General features: G+C 43.7%; 1 protein-coding gene across 7 annotated transcripts in view; it reads right to left on the bottom strand.

The window, feature by feature from the left end:
- Mitf (melanocyte inducing transcription factor) overlaps nucleotides 1-21747 on the bottom strand; it is a 203067-nt gene that overhangs the window by 170355 nt on the left and 10965 nt on the right. For 2 of the 7 annotated variants that reach the window (XM_051154966.1, XM_051154967.1), the window contains exon 1: nucleotides 11164-11671. The exons of 4 other annotated variants lie outside the window; for them this stretch is intronic. In XM_051154966.1, the coding sequence (XP_051010923.1) occupies nucleotides 11164-11432 (269 nt within the window). In that variant the 5' untranslated portion in view covers nucleotides 11433-11671. Of the gene's footprint in view, nucleotides 1-11163; nucleotides 11672-12036; nucleotides 12105-21747 lie in introns of those variants that run through there. One more of the 7 variants, XM_051154974.1, reaches the window with a different exon arrangement.

Below are 21747 nucleotides of genomic sequence, written 5' to 3'. Positions count from 1 at the left end.
TCACAAAAGAGGAGGGATGGCTTGAGTCTAACCGTGGATAACATGCTTGGGCTCCATGGACCCCTGAGAGTTCACACTGAGGCCTGAAGACCCAGCAAGGAGAAGGAAGGACTTCTCCAGACGAAACAATTGAGCAGACAAGATGCCGGCTGGGCACCCTCTAGAAGGGACAGTAGAACAACAAAGAAAGCAGAAGAGATGTGCTGAGAGAAGGGAGAGGACCAAGAGTCCCTAAAAATATTCTAGAGTCATAAAAGATGGCGCCTCAGCTGCCTTCTGAGAGGGTTAATTACAGGCCCTTGATGTGCTAAACAGCATGATGCCAGTTTGGGGAGGAGCCAAACTGCTCAGGGCTACAAAAGAGAGTCTGCCAGCTCCTGGCACCTCTTACTCTGTGCAGCACCGGGGCTCAGTGGATGTTGCAAACAGCTTACCATACCCTGGTGGGAAGAAGGACCTGAACATCAACTACAGCCAAGGCTCTCACAGGCCTCCAACTGGCCAGACCTGCCTCTCTCCTCTCCTGATACGAGCGGACATGATCTGTATTAACCCAGACCATCTCCTCCGACTCAACTTCTGGGAACTTTTGTCCAGCTTATTACTGTGTGCCAGGTGATACTTGGGGTAAAACGCAAGACTATAAATCCATCTTCCATGCCCCATGAAACACCATTAAGGTTACAGAAAATGGTTAAGATCTGTGATTTCCCCGCAAAATCTCATCCGTAAGCAAGCTGTAACACCAACATATAGACCTACTGCATAATTTCCAAGGTTTCCAATGTAAGACGTTTATAGTAATATTTTTCAAAAATTAAAAAGAAGGTGCAATACGATCGTTTACACATTAGTGGTCCTGCTCTGCATGCTTAAGGTGAAATGCAATCAGCCATGCACACAAAACATTCAGCATCCTGAAAGTGGGGTGAGGATGCTGATCCAGCACAGCTGGAAGGTCATTAAAACTGAGCACTGTGTTACAGGAAGAGAGAAATCAAAGCTCAGAATGCTGAATACAGTTGCCTGTACTGGGGACCAAGCCTTTAGCTTAGCTTATCTCCAAATCCTTGTTGGGGGAGAGTGTCCCAAGCACGAGCTGCAGTGCATGTGTGCACGTGAGGACAACTGTGGGAGTTGGTGTTCTCCTTTCACCACATGAGTCCCGAAGATCAGTCTAAGGTGGACAAGCTTGGTCGCAGCTACCTCTACACACAGAGCCATCTTTCTTGCCCCTGACCTCCAAATTCTTATCCTACTACGTCCCATCACACTGAACCACTGTCTACATTATCAACCCTGTTAGCCCTCTGGCAAGAAGGATTATACTGGCTTTCCATTTACAGTACGCAAAATGCTAAGACTTGACAGACCCTATGGGACTCCCTCTGGCCAGACCATATTGCTTCTCTAACTACCACTGCCCATCTTCTCTACTTCCAACACTTTTCACTCAGCTCAGCCTAGCCCAGGATCACAGTGCTCTTCCTGAATCAGTCACATCTGGAACCGTGTACTTACCCTTGCTGTCTGCTGGACTTATCACTTAGTGCCTCCATGACGTGTTCTGGACTTCTTGAGGTCTTTCTTCAATTGCCCTTTTCTTATCAAGTCTTTCCCTCTCCACTCAATTTTAAATTATAAATCACTGTGCCCCTACCCATGCTTTTTCTTTCTCCCAGACATTTATCTCCATTTAGCACATATATATTTCACTCACTTATATAGTTCTTCTTCATGTATATTTAGTTTTACGTCACACACACACACACACATACACACACGCGTGCGCGCGCATACACAGGAATGCTCCATGGGTGCAAAGATTCCACCAGTTTAGCATCCCACTAATATTCTTGGCATCAAAGTGAATGCCTGGCACGTGGGAAAACCTCAATTAGGAGACTCCAACAGCTGTTTCCATGGACTGCTGGATAGAGTTAAAACATGGCCCAAATCCAGAGGCTTCCAGAGCTATAAAATGTCTGATAGTGCCTGACAGCGCTTGCCACACAACTTGTGGCATGGGTGTCACCTATCATCGTTACATGGCTGCTCCTGAGCTGACACTCACTGATACCGTGCATAACAGGCAGTGAGCTAAGGAATAGAGTAACAATAAGACTTGTCCAGCAAAGGCCTGGGAGAGGAAGCCAGCGAGCTGATGTACTCTTATCAGAAGTGAGATGCTCTTCCATGCACAGACACAGAAGTATCCCCATGCAGTCACAGCCTGTGGGGAGGATAGACAAACTGCTTAGATTGGACAACCTTGAAAAACAGCAGATTTCAAAAACTCTGGCACGAGCCAACATTTGCCATTAAGTCTGAATGGTTGGCACAGTTCAATTTCCATGCATCACTGTAAATATAGATATGAAGCTTCAATTATAACCTAATGACAGATATATAAAGGAAGGTATTAAGCATGGCCAAAAATAAAGCAGTAACAACCAAGAGGAGATATTTAAACTACCTAATATTTGGCCTGGCCATCAAGGGGGAAAAAACAATAACATTCAACCAGTCCCAAACTTACATAAGCAGTTATGTTCTTTCATGTTTAAGAAGCCAATAAAGGTTTGAATCCAGCCTCCATCTCACCACACCAGTACCTGAAATAGCCAAAATATCCACCACAAATAACCTGCCTGGACTTGAGACACACACGCCAATCACAACTGACAAAAATAAAATACCTGAGATCCCAAATGCCTTGCTAATTTCCATTCCATCTTAGAGCTTTCTAATTCAACACACATAAATTTGAAAATGGCACAGTTCCCCATGCCCACCTCAGCCATCCCAGAAGTCCTACTCAAGCAGAGGGCAGGCTGCCCCTCCCAGTTCTCCACACCACATCTCCTAACCAACACGGGTACCCTGCTACCCTTCGTTTAATTCTTTTGCTAGAAAAATAGGACTGGTCTCCTCAATAAGTTCTAAAAAGGGGGTCATTTTTAATTGGCATAAATTTCACATGGAAGAGGTGGTGGTGGTGGTTGTTGTTGTTTTAAGTAGCAAAAGAGTTGCTACGCATATTTTAGCATTTACTGTAATTCTAATGCTCCCTTTCCGATTCTTGGTTTCTGCAATGAGGTCTAAGATGGTGACGGGCCCTCTCAGGCAGCTGTGTGTGCTGTGCCCCATTTGAGGAATCCTCCTTGGTAACAAATGGCACCCTGATGGAGAGTTATTTGGGGCCATTCAAAACCATTAAACCTATTAACTGTGACTTAAACCAAGTCTAATAAACAACTGCCATCCCAACAGGAAATGAGGTAAGCTGGCTTTCAAACTTATTTAAGCAAATACTCAAAGTCAAAGGATGCCTCTCAAGAGACCCCTTGTGGCATCTTCCCACCCAGTTTAAAGCAAAAGTCACTAAAGAATCACACTTAACACACTTTGGTTAGCTGATGTGACAAAGTAAGAGTTCCTAATTACCGTCCAAGTCTCTCTGGCCATCTCATACATGAAAACAGCAGGTGCACAAGAAATGCTTAGAAACCCACCACAGCATACATGCAGCTCTACATCTCTCAGGTCAAGTGTGGGTATCCTACACCATCAGCAGCCACACGTAAGACAAAGTCCGCAGGAGACATGGGGTAACTGTGTGTATATATTTTTCTAACATTTAAGTAACATCTTTACCTCAAACTGTGGACACTTCCAGGTAGTTGTTAATGCTAACCCCATACCTAGAACATTCCACTTCCCGAAATGCAATTATTCTTATATTTTTTAATAGTTGGTACCTTGTGGGTACCAACCCACCCTAGCACATTAAGTCACTGCAGTACTAGGGGCATGCTCTCCTACTTTTCTTCTCTGAAGAGAAGGGCAGAATGGGGGGGGGGGGGGTTGTGGTCACAATGTAAAGTGAATGAATAAATAAGAAAAAAAAGAAAGAAAGGAAGGAAGGAAGGAAGGAAGGAAGGAAGAAAAGAAAAAGCCTTACAGGCTTGTCCAAAGCTCAGTCTTAAGGAGGCTTTCTCTTAATTGAGGTTCCCTCCTCTCACATGACTTCAGCTTGTCTGGAGTTAACATAAAACTATCCAGCACAAAGACCTGGTGGTTTGCATAAGAACAGCTCCATGTGCTCACATCAGTGAAAGCTTCAGAAGAAGAACAATCTGAAAGGATCAGGAGGTGTGGCTTTGTTCGGGTAGGTGTGGCATTATTGGAGGAAATGTGTCACTGGGGGTGGGCTTTGGAGCTCAAAAGCCCAAACTCATCTCAGTGTCCCCTTTCTGCCTGTGGATCCAGATGTAGAACTCAAGGCTACTTCTCTTGTCTTCCTGCGTGCTGCCATGCTCCCTGCTGGCATGACAATGGACTAAATAAGCGAGTCCCAATTAAATGCTTCTTCATAAGAAATGCTTTTTAGGAAAAAAAAAAAAAAAAATACCCGCAAAGAAGCCACTTCTAATTTAATCTGCTTCTAATCCACTTGGCTTCTACAATTAGTTACTGCCTACATTCAAACCACTGGGACCTGGCTTGACCTGCCAGAGACCATGACTGTATTTATTCTGCCTTTTGTTAGTATCATTTCTTGCTCTAGTACCATCAAGCATGAAACGAATTTGAAGGCACAGTCATGCTCCGGGAACACTGGATTCAAAGGCTCTCAATCTTGGATGCAACTTCTCTGAAAGTCGCCAACTAGTCTAATAGCTTCAAGGCCAAAGCTACTCAAAAAATTAGCCTTGGGTGTAAATAGAATGAAATCATTCCAAGACATTAACCTAACCACTGGAAGTGTTTATTCTTCTACTTGGAAAACCAGGCCAACCCTAAGGGATGAGCTTCTTCCCCAGCGAGGTGACTCTGAATAATGAGGTAATGTCCTTCAAAGGTGACAAGATCTTCAGGATTCTCTGGAATGTGCATCTACCTAGTAGGGCATCATCACCAGTCCCCTTGAGGCTAAAACTCTGCCAGAACATTTCAGAATCTCATTGTAATATGGTATCTATATATAGTTGCATATGTATTATGAAAGCACCAGCCTGCTTTCATAATAAATGTTATCATGACAAAAAATAAAAAATAATATATACTTCCATACACACATATATATATTCACATATATATGTATATATATATTCACATATATATGTATATATACTCATATATGTGTGTGTATATATTCACATACATGTGTATATATTCATATATGTGAACATATATATATGTTCATATATATTCATACATATGTGATATATATATATATATGAGAGTACAGGGTTACATTTTAACAAATTAGGTTTCCAGATTTACAAAAAAAAAAAAAATAGGCACTGTCTATCCATTTAAATTTAAATGAGCAATTTTTTTAATTCTAAGCATGCTATAAAATACTTGGCATGTATGTAAACTAAAAACAAAAAGTTCTCTATTAAAATTTAAAATTAAAATGTAACTGGGCATCCACTATTTAGAATGACAAACATATCCCTCACCCAGAAATTCTATTACTAAGTCTTAAGTTAAAAAAAAGAAAATCCAGGCATGATGGAACTTAGTAGAATCCCATGTACTCAAGAGGCCAAGGCAAGAGTTGCCACAAGTTCAAGGCCAGCCTGGTCAACAGAGTGAGTTCCAGTCTAGCCAAAGCTAAATAACAAAATCTTATTACACACACACATACACACACACACACCGAGGGGGGGGTACATAGCAGCAAGTGTGTTTTATAAAACACTAATTTTCAGATAGAAAATAATACCCGTCACACAGTATTGCAGGACATGCTAGAAAGTCCAATACAATGAGGCTAAGGATGATAGTGGCTGAGTAAGGAATACTGAGAGCAAGTTAAGTGCCAGGTATTGTGCTGAGCCCTCTGTGCATATAATCTCATGTAATTCTTAACACATCTTTATGAGGTAAGAATTACTATTATCATCTCCATCATCATCATTGTACAGATAAGACAGTTAAGACACAAAGAGAACACAATGCCCATTGTCACACAGCAGCAGAGCAGGCATATAAACCCGGGCAAGTTGAACAAGAGGGCTTACGTGCTCAACCACTGCCTCATCTGACAGGGGAAGGAACAGAAGGCCCTAATCATCCACCTAGACTCACCCAGCTACTTACAAAAACAGCTGAGGTTCAAGGCTGAATAAGCTGACTCCACAGCTCTTATAGCAACAGGACACTGCCTTTACCAATCGCGTGTGGTGGGGAAGGTGGACAGGCTGGACAAAGCTGCGGTCCCTAGCTGTAGTGATGCTTAATCTTTCTAGGAATCCACATCACTCAGTCAGCTGGGTCTGGACTCTGTATTACCACGGACAATAGTAGCCTGAATGGGGACCTTGGGAGAAGATCTCTATTCGGTGAAGGAACTGACTGCCATTTCTGTACCAAAACATCTCTTTATAGTATGCCACTTCTCTGATCTCTCAGTCTGGCTTCCTTGAGGCCAACTCTTAACTCCTCAATGACAATGCCAAGCACTAGCAACAAGGACCACAGATACGGAAGTGGCTACCAAAGCCACCATCAAGGTCCACAAGACTAGAGGCTTTTCTTCTTAGATTGTAGACTAAAAAGCCAGGGTTATTCCACAAGAAGTGTGGGGGAGCCAGGCGATGGTGATACACACCTTTAATCCCAGCACGCAGGAGGCAGAGGCAGGCAGATCCCTGTGAGTTCAAGGCCAGCCTGGTCTACAAGAGGAGTCTAGGACAGCCAAGGCTACACAAGAAACCCTGTCTTGAAACCCCCCCCCCAAAAAAAAGGAAGTGTGGGGGAACATCTGGGACTTTGCCTGGGGCAGACAGGCCTGTGGAAATCCCCAAATGCGTTATTGTAGGTCTTGTGGGCACGTGCAAGTATATGCAATGCAGGCATGGGCCTCACTGCTTATCGAAGTTCACCTTCCAGCTCTTGCATAGAACAAGTAACCAGAAATGACTGTGGGACAAGGTGGGCAAATAGAATGTTGATCATTTACCCTGTTAAGAATACAAAGACTGGGCCGGGTGGTGATGGTGCACGCCTTTAATCCCAGCACTTGGGAGGCAGAGGCAGGTGGATCTCTGTGAGTTGGAGGCCACCCTGGACTAAAAGTGAGTTCCAGGACAGCCAGAGCTACTATACAGAGAAACTCTGTCTCGAAAAACCAAAAAAACAAAAGACTGACCCCTTGGAGCCAAGGCTTCCAGAAAGCAGGTTTTCCCCAGTGCTGGGTACAAAAGAGGCTCCTGATAAAGTGACGAAGGACTCAATAGATGAATGAACGAGCACTCGCTTAACTGTCACCAGTAAGCAGTACACCAGCCTTATGTTTGCCCTTACTGCCCTCACCCTCATGCAATCATCATTCATCTTCATAGCGGTGTGGCACATGTATCTTGTCATTTCTCACAAAGACAGTTTCTCTAAAACAGTGGCTCTTAGCCCATAGGTCACAACTCCTTTTGAGGTAAAAAGGACCCTTTCTCAGGGGTGACATATCAGATAGCCTGCATTATCAGCTATTTACATTACAATTCATGACAGTAGCAGAATCACAGTTATGAAGTAGCAATGCAAGAATTTTATAGTTGGGGGCCACCATAACATGAGGAACTGCATTAAAGAGTCATAACATTAGGGAGGTTGAGAACCACTGTTCTAGAACCTTCCTAACCATGACAAGAGATGTACCCATGCTCCAGATCATCCTCCAAGTTGAAACTCCAGTGTTGTCCCTTACCTACACAAGCCCAGCTCACTGGAGCTCCAGTCGCACCCTGCTGGGCTTCCACCTGGAATATTTTCTCTCCTTTCTTTTGTAATGCCCTTTCAGAGATAAAGTCAAGCTCACTCCTGCTAGGAGACTTTTCTTCACGTGCCATGGTCACCTAGAATTAGCCTTTCTGTCTTTTAGACCCACAACAACAATTACAGACTTTGCATAATATTTATGCCACAGTGATGTGCAAGCAGGCAGATCTAGTGTCTTATGGGCAGACATTTTATTCCTGGCATAGACAGTTCAGAATGCACAGGTGTCGATACTCACGTGCTGCATGTATAAAAGGGATTCAACGGAAAAGGAAAAACTGTGGATCTCATCAACTCTGGGTATCTTCCTCCTCTAGAGGAATACTGACGGAACCTATTGGTTACATTGTGCATATACAGGCTGGTGTATCAAAACAATTGGAAGGAGCAGGCCAACGGTGCCTGCTGCTGCCTTTGGGGCTGTTTAGGCCAACACCTGCTGACCAACAAGCATCACAGATTGTTGCAACCTGTACCAAACAAACAAAGCTTCAAAGTCAAAGAACCAGAGTAAGAATCCTCAGAAAGAAGGCTTCTGAGATGGCACATGGCTTCATCTACCCTACCTACGGTGAGTGCTGGGAGCTGGAAGCCAGCAGTGTTGACGTAACAAAGGACTCCAGGCAGGTGGAAGAGTGGTACACATTATCCACCACGGAGCAGCAAATGCCCTGCCCAGTCATGCCTGGTCCGTTCCTTCCTTTTCACTAGACAAAAGAAGAAAGAAGCTCCTCATCAACAGAAACCAGGGTCCCACAATTAGTTACTGAACAGCTGACCCAACAACCACGCTTCCCAATGCATCCACTCATGCATGCATGCATTCACTCAACATTTACTAGGGAATTGCTAGGTCTACCATGGTGCTATTTGTGGGGATAAAATAAAGCACGCACCATCAGCAATCTAGTGAAACTAACAGCTCACTTAATGCGTAATCTACAGCCTCTCTTATCATATCCCAGAACCTCAACATCATCGCCACTGTCAGAGGAAACGCTAGCTGACTGTATACAGATCTCAAAAGATGTCCAGAGGTTCAACAAAGATGTTTCATCCTAAGAATCTTGAATTGATGCTTACTAGTTCTTAAAATAATCAAATACTATTTCATACGCCTAAACCAAATCTCTTATCTGAAAATTAAACGAAAGCGATCCCAGGAAAGCCAATCCCGAAGCTGCCGTTGCCACCTCATATCAAACACTCCAGGAGCACACAGGATTGTCATCTGCAAGTCTACTGTTGAATCTTGCTTTTTTCTCAAAAAAAAAAAAAAAAAAAAAAATTGATGAGAAAATGAACTGTGAAAAGGAGCACTCTAAAATCTGAAAATGGCCGGGCGTGGTGGCACATGCCTTTAATCCCAGCACTTGGGAGGCAGAGGCAGGTGGATTGCTGTGAGTTCGAGGCCAGCCTGGTCTACAAAGCGAGCCCAGGACAGCCAAGGCTACACAGAGAAACTCTGTCTCAAAGAACCAAAACAAAACAAAACAAAATCTGAAAATGTCTTAATCAAGAGAAAAAAAATTTCAAAGGAAGCAAATGTCCCAAAGATAGAAATATTTACATATCTATAATTTTCACTTTAGAGTTTCTATTTTGACATTGTGGAGTAAACATGGCATTTCAAATGCAATTTGGTTTATACAATTCCCAAGCACCAAGGAGCACTTATTTCCATAAGGTAAAAAAGGCACATTCTGGTCTTATTCTAAACAGGACACCAGAAAACAAAACTAATACTGTAGACAAACAAATCTTAGCTAAAAGTCATTGAAATAATCCAAATAGTTTCCATTCCAGAGAAAACAGTAAGTCAGCAGTTTGCAAATGGATGCTTTTTCTAAATACCCGAAATAAGCAAAAACCTCTCCACAGGAAAGTGCGAATGCTGAACCCTTCTATTTCTGCTTCCATGGGGCTCAGTTCAATCAATAGAGCCAAACAGGGCATAGCCATCCTGTATGCTCACTCCAGGTGGCAGCCACACAGGCCAATCCAAAGCATAGAGAATTCCCAGGACAGGTTTTCCAGAGCTATCACACAAGCCACCAAAGAAGAGGTGAGAGAGCCTGAGGTCCAGCTTCCAGCAATTAGAGATGGGAGTGGAAAGACCGAGAACAAATGTGTTGAGCGTGGCAAATATTCTTAAACCAGAGGACAGGGGATCAGAAGACATCACTCCTCAAAGAGCAAAGTCTCTGAGGGAAAAAAATTAGTAAACAAATTAGAACCTTTCCCCTCATACCAATAGCAGTTTGAAACTGGAAAAAGACGATTGAGTAAAAAAAAAAAAAAACCTCTATACAAGAAACTTACTTAAGGGAAGTTGTCAGAAACTCTTTACCCAGGAGAGAAGACGAGTCCTACGGTCCAGCCTGTACGATCCTGAGTGAGGAGCCAGGCTAGGGCTGTTGAAGGCCACACCAGAGCTCCATCCTCAGGGCTACATTATGTCTGGAGTAAGAGAGAGAAACTGGAAAACTGCCTTTTGAACTCAAAGACAGAGAAACCACTTCTAAGTCCCCAACCTCCCAAAGGACTTGAAAGGGACACTAATAATTAGACCAGAAAGAAGCCAGATGAGGAAACGGTACACTTTTACGGTTTCTGTCAATTCCTACCAGCTGTAGTGCAAGAAATCCAAGTGACATCAGCATTTCTGCCTGAGCCAGTAGAGATGACAGCAGTGGAAGTGCAGAGTCATGTCAGGGGGAAAGAGAGCAAGGGGCGAGCAGGGAGCACAGCAGAAGACGTGGAAAATTAATTCACTTTGCAGTAAATCACTTCCACCGCTTCCAACACCAGCAGTGCCAAAAATAACATGAAAAAAGTGGGAAAGGAAGCGTAAGCACACCAGACCTGATCAAGCGAGCCCTAGAAACTTCCAAAGGAGTGTTCACTGAAACAAGTGAACTCAACATTTCTGAACACAAACAAAAGTGATCCAGCCATTTCTGAGCAATGAGAGAAAAGATTTAATACTAAACAAAGAACATCCTAACACACCACACACACACACACACACACACACACACACACACACACACACACACGAAGTAACTAGGATACACTCACTGGTCAACATCTGTGTTATTACACACCGGTGAACATCTGTATTATTACCTTCTGGAAGAGAGGCTCAGAGTCAACTCCATGGTCTCCTCTTTATTCTTTTCCCAAAGAGAAATCAGCTGGGGGAAAACCACTCACATGGTTTTCAATCTGTCTCATTTTAGGTTCAAGAACAGACCGGATATGGGTCTGAGATCCCAAGGTAAAGGCTCTTACTTGGCTCTTGGGTCAGAATCAGAAGGAGAAAAACATAACCAACCAAACAGCCTACAGAATAAAGACGAAAACACTCACCAGGGCCACCCTGGCCCATTGGCTGAACATAGAGTCCACCCAACTGGCTCAGAAAGAAGATTATTATGGAGATCCCATTGCAGCCGCTCAGCAGAAGGCTTACATGTGCCTTCTCTCAACAGTGGGAAGGCTAAATTAGAGATAGAGTGATAATTAATAGGATCCTTGGCAGCAGAAGCCAGCTTCTTTAGCAAACCTGTAATTGCTGCCTGCTTAAAATGACAGGGAACCGAGCCAGGGAAGAGGGAGGTGCTAACGATGGTAATCATAAAAGGTAAAAGACACTTTACATCAACAGGTTCTGGGGCTCCCGTTCAAAAGTGTGCCCTTATCTATTGACTTAGGGAATGGTGGGGACAAATAAATGTGATGTCTTATACAGGGGCACAAGAGACCAATAATACTTACAAGGAAAAGACACAAAGGTAAACGGCAAGAGCAGAGCTCCCCTCCAGAAACCCTCCAGTCCCCAAACTGTCAATGGCCTATTAGATCATGAAACTAGTGATCAATATATACAAGAGAAAATGATTCTGAGAAGTCAAGTACTTGCCTCGGCTCTCCTTTGAAAACATCAAGTGCTGAAATATGTTAACAGCAGCCAGAGACACTGCTTAATCATGAAAACAACCCCCTTGTTTGCAAATTCTCTAGGAAGAAAAAGGTGTACAGCTCAGAGGTTGTCTGACAAAACAACTGAAGAAATCTGGTAAGGAAAAAGAGGAGTAGGCCACAATCGCATTTAAACCTCCACCCCGAGGAACGAGAGAGTCCGCCATCCTAACAAAGCCATTACCAAAACACTCATCTAGACAATATTTCAGAAGGCCAGTGACAGCACCACACTCCCCCGAAAGGACCAAAGCAATGTACCTCAACCATCTTCAGATGCCCAGACACACGGAGAGACAAGGAGTCAGCCTTCTGCCATGGGGAGATGTCTGTGGAGATAAGCCAGGGCAACAGGGACATAGTTTCATAGTGAGTAACGCTGCCCAAAACTCTTCATAAAACCAACTTGATAGGTGCAGGCGTTCTCATTTGCTCACGAAAGTTCTGGCTCTCTACAGTGCTGTCGAGAACACCCTGATGGCTCTCCAATACAGACTGATCATTATTACAAGGCTAAAAGGCCTTTAATGAGGTTTAAGACGCAGCCCAGGACTCTCTTATTGATAATGTCTCCCAGAAGGCTTTAACATTTCCTGTGGGAGTTAAAGATACGTGACGGATAAGGACTCAGAGCAACAGCCCTGGACACTTGGACAGTTGGTGTTTTTCTTCACATGTGACCATGAAGTCCTTTTGAACTGTCCATCTCGCTCCTCCCCCACGAAGCAGGGGAAGAAGGCTTGTGCCTCTGTGCTATGGATCCCAACTTGCTTGGGGAACCCACTAAGTACATGGCTCGTCATTAAAACCATCAGCCGGGAGGTTTACAGCTTCTTCCTCTCTGTTAGATCATTACAACCTTTTATTGAAAATATTTAACTCAGTGCTTCGCAATGACTAATGCTCTTAACACCCACATGTCAAGGCAGAGGTTATGCTCATTACACAACATTACGATGTTTCAAGAACTCTGGCATGTCAAAGATAAACAGTCCGAAAAGGAACAGGCTGCCTACAACTTTATGAAGGCACACAGGAAAAGCGACTAACGAGTTTGGTGGGGGTGTGGAGGTAAGAGAAATTAAGTGAAAAAACACCAAGATGTTAGGGGGTACACGTTCAGTGGTGAACACGGTGCCGGGTGTGTCTAATAGGCTGTTTGAGGCCATCAGGAAGCAAGACTCAAAGAACAGCTTTAATAAGGAATGGGGGAAACCTACAACCTACCCAGAATGCCCTGGAGAATGATTAAGGAGCCAAAATCCTATCTTCTGCTTCCTTTCTGGGAGCCATCACACCCTATCTCCCCTTCCTTCTTCAGAAGCAGCTTGGAAAACAAAGGACTTCTTACCCAGGTATGCTGTGAGCACCTTTAATACACAGATCTATTTATCTTGGATTCAGATGTTTAGCCACACCCTGAGTCCTTGGTCTTTACTTCATCAGAAACCTAGTCCTCTTTCCATTCCAAAAACAATGAGTTGTCACCCTTGATCACACCTGCCACTCCCTCTGAACCACAAGACAGCCAGCACCCACTGCAGCGCGATGGAGAAAGAAGTGAGTGCCTAAGTTGGACAGTCCTAGGTTTAAATCTTGAGGTCATCTTTATTTGAGTGGCCTAACGTAGCCAACTAAAGGAAGATAGGCGAGCATCGATGAAATGGGAGCCTGTCAATCTTGTGGGTTGTGGGAGAATTATATTATACAGAACATTTTAAACATCTCAACTCACATCATACCTGGTGGGTAGCAGATGGCTTGACGCATTTAAAATTCACCTAGGTAAAATTATTTGTTCCAGACAATTGAATTTCTAACACAGAATAGAATAGGAGAAAATAACATAAGCAATTTTCCTCATTCTAGGACTAAGGTACACACACACCCACATGCACATGCACACACACACACACACACACACACACACACACACATACACACACATGCACGCACACTTTATAGTACCAAAATACACAAGAAGAGGCAAGCCAAACTACAACCCAAGATGCCAATCACAATAAGAGGTTTAAGAATGTAAGATGTGGCTGCTATTGCTATTACTGGTGGCTTTTTGTGTGTGTGTTTTAAAAAGATTTATTTATTTATTAAGTATACAGTGCTCTGTCTGCATGTACACCTACACGCCAGAAGAGGGCATCATATCACATTATAGATGGCTGTGAGCCACCATGTGATTGCTGGGAATTGAACTCCAGACCTCTAGAAGAGCAGCCAGTGCTCTTAACCTCTGAACCATCTCTCCGGCCCCTTTGTGCTTTCTTGTCATTAGTAAGTTGTATGTCTGAAGCCAGTTCCTCTCTGTTTCCTCCTAGAAGAACCCCAAGCACCGCTAACAAGTACTCAGCGAATGCTTTACAACAATGACTGCTGACAGCTATAATATGCTGGAGGAAATCGAAATCACCACGACCGAAGGGAGCTGGGCCTGGGTGCTCCACATCCACCTACACCAGCATCTCAAAGACACCTTCTGCTTTCTCCTGGTCTCTGCAGTGAAGATTTCATACTTCCTCTGTCTTCCCCACCCCCACCCACCCCAGGACTGGGCTCTCATCTTCTGTCTGCCTAAATAAAGAACAGAAGGAACTATACCAAAAGTCAAAAGTACCATACCAGACAGTGAAGCCCAGAGAGTATTAACAATGTGGCAGTGATAGGTCATGTTTAGAGCAGGCAAAATGGGAGACTGGGTTCCTCCATCTGAGCTGTAGTGGGAACATAGCAGCAGTAAGAAGGGCATTTTTAGCAAAGCCAGTTTTTATTACCCATGGGTCCCCAGTCTCAAGTTCAGTTGGGAATTAAACTCTTTAATCACAAATATCAACATCTGTGGCTTTCTTATAGTTAACTGTGGACACGCGCAGAATAGGGAGAAGTCCAAGCAGACCAGTGCACACACTCCCCACTGAGGTCAGATGAGTTTAGGACCTGCCTTCCTGTTTCCATGCTCATGGCCCACTGTAGACAAGTGTCCTTTCACAGTTTGTCAGTATGTTTCTGTGTTTTGTGATGGTGACCCCACTACTGAAACAGCTCCAGGCCCAGTGCTGAGACTGAGCTACTGCCTTCCATGTGCTGTTCCAGGCTAAGAAGGCTGCCAGGTGGGCAGATTACACAGATAGCAAAATAAGCATTACTCAGACTGAGATATAGTATCACAGCTCAGGTCCATGTTAATAAGTCATTAATATGCATAAAACACAGGATCTTTAAGCAGAAACACATAGAAGGCAGAGCTATGCACTGATTGGTTAACAAAACAATGGGACCAGGTGCTCTCAAGAAACTACCTCATTTTTGCCCCAGGAATGACTCGATATTCACAATTTTGATGATTTTAGTGATTTTATAGAACATAACCACCAAACCAAGGAGTGCTGGCTGTTGTTTATCGCTCCTTTTAGCATCAAAAGCACCACCAGCAATTCTCTGCTTACTCGTGGACTGTACTGAGTACTGTAGATACCATGCCAACACCACAGTCCCAAGGAGGAAATTCTATTATTAGTCTTATTATACAGGAGAGAAAGCTCAGGTTCAGAAAAACATAACGAAGAGGACAGTAATAATAATATAATACTATTATATATGTGTGTGTGTGTGTGTGTGTGTGTGTGTGTGTGTGTGTGTGTGTGTATCATAATACTAATAATGAGGATAAAATCTGAAACCATTTCCCAGAAGAGTCCTCTGAACATGCCAGAAAAACTTTATCTAATTGTTGTTCGGGATTTTCTTGCAGTTTCAGTTTTTGAAAGAGATTCTTGCATATCCCAGGCTATATAAGGATGACCTTGAGCTTTGGGGGCTTCCAGCTTCCACCTCTGAAGAACTGGGATTGAAGATGCATGCCACACAGCTAGTCTTAGCTGCTGCTGAGGCTAGAACCCAATGCTGTGTATGATCCATGCTAAGCAAGCATTCTAGTGATTAAGCTACATTCCCAGCACATTTTGGTTATATGCCCAACAAACTAGCAAACTCTATGTTCTCCTAGGGACTCACTGACATTAAAACATAACCACGGGCCTATTTATAAATACAAAGAGCTTGACTTTTTTTTGTTTGTTTGGTTTTGGTTTTTGTGTTTTGGGTTTTTTTTTTTTTTTTTTTTTTTTTTTTTTTTTGAGACAGGGTTTCTCTGTGTAGCCTTGGCTGTCCTGTACTTGCTTTGTAGACCAGGATGGCCTCAAACTCATAGCAATCCACCTGCCTCTGCAGCTTTCAAATACAATGGTGGCCGAAGGATGTCCTCAGTGAATACCATGTAAAGTGTTTTTATTTCTAGAGTAGCTGGTATAACCACCAATCAGGCTCATTTCTTCTAGAAAAGCCTCCTCTGACCCTTCATCGACTCACCCATCCATTGCCCAAGGACAACAGTGGTCACTCAGGTTTGGATGTTGCTCATCACTGTTTCCTTACTCCACAGTAGGCAATAACTGTGAGCAAATAAATATACCAAGGATGCTACAAATAACTCCCAAGCCAAGCCTCAGAAAAATCAGAGCAGGAGGCAGATCTCCTAATGTTCACCCAGCTAGATACCAAAGAAAGAAAGAAAGAAGTCTACTCTGACACTTTCCAAAACAACTTGCCCACCACGGCTGCCTCAAGCTTCCCCTCAAGCTGTGTCCCTGACTCTCCATGGCGTCGCCCATTCCTCTCACTAAAATTCCAGGTTCTGAAACCTTAAGCAGCCTTACTCAGGCTCCATTTTCGCCTATGCCAAGGTCTTCTCCAAACGCATTGGCTGTGACACAGAGAACCTTGGTCTATGCATCTTTGCTTCAGCACATGGAAAGAAAAAAATTTTTACATTGCTTAGTTCCTTACAATACTCAGGATAGAAAATGTTTCCCCAAGAAACAAAGTTGCACTACTTGGAATGCCACAGCAAGGCTGCAGCTACCCTGAGAAAATACTGTTTTTAAGGATGCAGAGTGGGCTTCTAGAAGAAGGCGTGTGTGTGTGTGTGTGTGTGTGTGTGTGTGTGTGTGTAATACATATAATATATAATATGTCCTATTATATTAATTATATATAAATATATAAAATATATTATATTTATATATAATATATTTAACTTATATATGTTATATATTTGCTTATATGACATACTATATTGCATATAGTATGGTATATTGTATATAATAGACTGCATATATTATATAATATGTATATAATATATTACATATCACACACACCATTAACTGGTTGTTAAATCTGTTCCCATTTCTATAAACACAACAGCAGATAGTTGAGGGAAGAGTTGTGAAAGACTCTTCAGCTCTTTCAGGATTAGTATGGGCTCAAAATCCTGCTGTATATATCCATACACATCTGAAGATGAACCATATGGCTGGTGTGTTTTAAGCTACAGAAAATCCAGTTGTGACTAGAGGCTTAGCAGTGTCGGTGCAACAGAAAGATCAACCGCTCCTGTGGATGAACATTTCTTCCATTTTCAGGCAAGACCCCCCAATTCTCATTGCAAAGACATCAGTAGAAGCCAAGATATCCCAGATGCTGTAGTGGGCAAGGATGGCCAGGAACTGGTACAGCGTAAGTAACAGCAGCAGTTACTCCTGTACCACATCTGGCAACGATGCAGTCTTTTGTTCTGTTTTGGCTTGATTTGGTTTGGTTTTCTGATTTGGTTTGGTCTTTCTTTTTTTTATTAATATATATATTTTATTAACTTATTCATATTACATCTCAATTGGTATTCCATCCCTTGTATTCTCCCATTCCTCCCTCCCTCCCACTTTCCCCCTACTCCCCTCCCCTATGACTGTGACTGAGGGGGACCTTCTCCCCCTGTATACACTTATAGGGTGTCAAGTCTCTTCTTGGTAGCCTGCTATCCTTCCTCTGAGTGCCACCAGGCTTCCCCATCCAGAATTCGTGTGAAAGTCAGTCCCCACTCTCCACTCAACTGTGGAGACTGTCCTGACCATTGGCTAGATCTGGGTAGGGGTTCGAAGTTTACTGCCCGTATTTTTCTTGGCTGGTGCCATAGTTTGAGCAGGACCCCTGGGCCCAGATCTGCCCTTCATAATGTTCTTTTTGTAGGTTTCTAGGACCCTCTGGATCCTTCTATTTCCCCATTCTCATATGCTTCTCTCATCTAAAGTCCCAATAGGATGTCCTCCCCTCTGTCCCAGTTTCCTGGTAAGTGAAGGCTTTCGTGGGACATGCCCCTTGGGCTAGTATGCAGATATAAGTGAGTATATACCATTTGAGTCTTTCTGCTTCTGGGTTAACTCACTCATTATGATCATTTCTAGCTCAATCCATTTGTCCACAAATTTTGGGGATTCCTTGTTTTTAATGGTTGAATAGTATTCCATAGTGTTTATGTACCACAGTTTCTTTATCCATTCTTCTACTGAGGGACACTTAGGCTGTTTCCAGGTTCTGGCTATTATGAATAAGGCTGCTATGAACATGGTTGAGCATATGTCCTTGTTGTGTGCTGGAGCATCTTCTGGGTATATTCCAAGGAGTGGAATAGCTAGGTCTGGAGGAAGCCTTATTCCCAGTTTTCTGAGATAGCGCCAGATAGTTTGGTCTTTCTATGTTGACCAAGTGGCCTAGAGTTCAAGATTTTCCTGCCTCAACCTCCAGAGTTCTGGGCTCATAGATGCCACCATGCCTAAATCTCTTGCAACCTCTCTCTAGTCGTCATCTCATTATTTCACAAAATCAAAGGGGTGAAAACTCTGGTACCCTGGATATAGCTCAGATGTACTGAAACTGTTTCCCTAACAAAGATATTTACTACTCAGGTTAACTCCTTTCTGTGTTCTAAAGACTAGGTTAGCCTCCGCTTTCAGGAGGGAAAAACGGTGACAGTCAAGAGATGCAATGATGCATTTAGAACTCAGTTTCTATCCTTCTAAGGTACATAGGAAGATAAAAAAGATCCTAAAGTTTGGGCATATGAGCTCTTCTGGGTGATATTGAATACATATGACTACATTACAAGGCCATGGTGTTGAGCTGGGCATGGTGATGCATGCCTTTAATCCCAGCACTTAGGAGCCACAGGCAGGTGGGTCTCTGTGGTTTTAAGATCTGGTCTACAAAGCAAGTCCAAGGCAGCCAGGGCTAGAAAAAGAAACCCTATCACAAAAAACTAAAAGAGAGAGAGAGAGAGAGAGAGAGAGAGAGAGAGAGAGAGAGGATGGTGTTAACATGTATTACTAGAAAGCAGGAAGCCATCATGGGACAAGCCTGGATAGGGACAGTTAGCAATCACGGGAGCCTGTGCAGACACAGCAGTGGCACTGAGCTGCCATGATATTGCACAACTCCAGTTAGTGCCTCTTCTTTTGCGTGCTCCACCCAGCCATGCTCTGTAATTATGATGAAAGGAAAACATGTTGATAAAGACGAAGACTGTGCTGGCAACAAAGGGTGACGCCTTGTATGTCAATAGCTCGTGCGGCCCTTAAATAGCTCCCTTTGAGGCATCCCACCATTCCCCACTATTTGACCCGGATCAACTCTCAAAGGGCCCAGTGCTGACTCCCCAACTTGGCCATTCTCTCTGGACTTACTTCTTCTCTCAACTGGCCTTGATGATGTGCCCTCCTGACTTTGGTATCAGAACTGAGAAGTCACTTCAAGTTAAAAGCGTAACTGATGACACGTACGAAGGTAACCAGGAGGGACTAACAGCCAAGATTTGAGCCAACCACTACACTTACATATTTCTTCATGCATCTGTGTATGTGAGAAAGTTAACGTGTGTACAGATACATATGTGGGGAGTGGTACGTATATACGTGTGTACAAGTGTATATGGAGGGCAGAGGTCAATATAATTGTGGTTCCTTAGCATCTACTTACTCTTTCAGGGGGAGTTGGGGAAGGGGGCTCGTTGGCCAGGAGCTTACTGACGACACTGAGCCATCTAGCAGGCAAACCCCTGGATCCACCTACCTCCATCTTCGAAGCCCTAGTTACAAACACACGCCACCATATTCTACTTTTTTTTTCACATGGGCTCTGGGGTCCAAACTCAGATCCTCAGCAAGCACTCACTGACTGAGCTATACCCCTAGCCCCTACAATCTCTATTGATTCACACAATTACCTTATAATGTGATACTGTGTGGCTACCCACCCACTAGCTCCGTTTGGTCCTGCATTGAAATCGGGGCCCCCCAAGGATAACAGGGGCAGGGCGCTCAGCTAAAGGGTGGCAAAAGTGGAGTGTAAGTTCCATTCCACCTTCTCCTAAATTTAGACTTCCTGGCCTGGTGGGGGAAACTCTTAAGCAGTTTATTGTCAGAACAGACGAGGCTTCTTTCTCTGGAGAAGTTCATTGGGTAACAACAGCAAAAACACATAATTCAAAACATTTGGGTCTAAGTGGATTAAACACAGGGACAGGTTGCACTTCTGGTAAATGCAGAGTCTGGAACTTGCTTAGGAACTTAATTTGTCTGACCCAACACTGGCCCTGTCCTTCCTTCTCACAGCCGCACACCCACCCCCACCCACCCAACCCCCAATCAAAGGGATGAGCGGTGAGGCATAGAACAAAGAGGAAGAGTCTGCTATGTCAAGGCTGCCTTGTGTGTGATGGAACGAACACTGGCTGGGCCCAGCCATTCCACCCCTCTGTTTTGGAAGCTCCCACACTCTACAAGCTGTCTGGAATTCATTAGAGATGGGAAAACAGGCCGACAGCCGTATTTCAAGTTTTATTCAGCAGAAGTGGAAAACACTTCGGTCATGTGGACGTGCCCCAAACCACCATCACCCTGTTTCTCAACTCAATCTCTCAGTCAAGTGACTTCAGTCTGCTTCCAGTTCCACCCTCATAGAGCTGAGAAGAAACTACCCCCATTTTGAGAACTGAGCCAGTCCTCAGGGGAATAGAGATAGGTGAACTTCAAGTCTCTCAAAAAAATCCCTCTTGGGTAAACCTGTCATCCGTACCCCTGGACTTTAACCAACAATTTTCTTTTCTAATTAAACATGATAGATATGAATATTCTGTCACCTAATAGGGGCCAACCCTGCATGTGTGTGTGTGTGTGTGTGTCTGTGGGGGGGGGGGGTAGCCAACATCTTTGCAAGTTTTCTCTTTCAAGTTCATTAAGCAAAATCACCCTCTACTACCTCTTCATGGCAATGGTTTTCAAAGTGTGACACGCCCCTCCCAACCCCTTACCAGAGCAACAGTTATAAACTTGTTAAAAATGTGACTTCGCAGATCCTATCCAAGGCTCCTAGACCAGAACGGGGAAGTGGGTCATCCCAGGAGCCCTGCAGGGGGTGATATACCTGAGTAATGCACACTTACTAAAAACCACTATTCAAACACATTTCTACAAATTCCATGCCTCTGTGTTACATTATTCTCAGATTACTGCTTTAGAATGAAAATGTCCCTGACACAGAATGCGTTTGGTAAAAAAGCAGAGAGTATTGCTTCTACTGTAAGGTCAGAGATAATCAATAACCACTGATTAAAAACCTCCACCTGTTTGTTTGTTTGTTTGTTTGTGGAAGGAGGGTAATCCTCTCTAGAAAGTTCTTTGCCAGAGCTACATGAGTGATATGGCAGTACCCAAGGAAATCCTGGGGGGTCCACTTAGGGTTCACTGGTCAACAAATCCCTGAAACCAACTCCTATGATAAGGACATGGACCAGGCATCGATCATGAAACTTAACTACAGGGGCTGAACATGTGAAGGAAGAGACTGTTCATAGGTGACATGAAACTGTCCAGTAGGAGAAACATGTAAGGAAAGGGATGCTGGCTGCCAGCAAGAATTAACTGGAATGATGCCAGGTGTGTGGAATCAAGGAGGCAAAGAGGGGTTACAAAGGAGACTCTTCAAAGTCAGTGGGGTACCACAGAGTATCACTGCCCCCCTCAAAAAAAAAACTTAATTGTCTTCCTCACTTAGCTTCCGCTAAATTGT

The sequence above is a fragment of the Acomys russatus genome, chromosome 13 (assembly GCF_903995435.1).
Source record: "Acomys russatus chromosome 13, mAcoRus1.1, whole genome shotgun sequence".
Lineage (NCBI taxonomy): Eukaryota > Metazoa > Chordata > Mammalia > Rodentia > Muridae > Acomys > Acomys russatus.
This window is presented reverse-complemented; position numbering and strand designations above follow the sequence as displayed.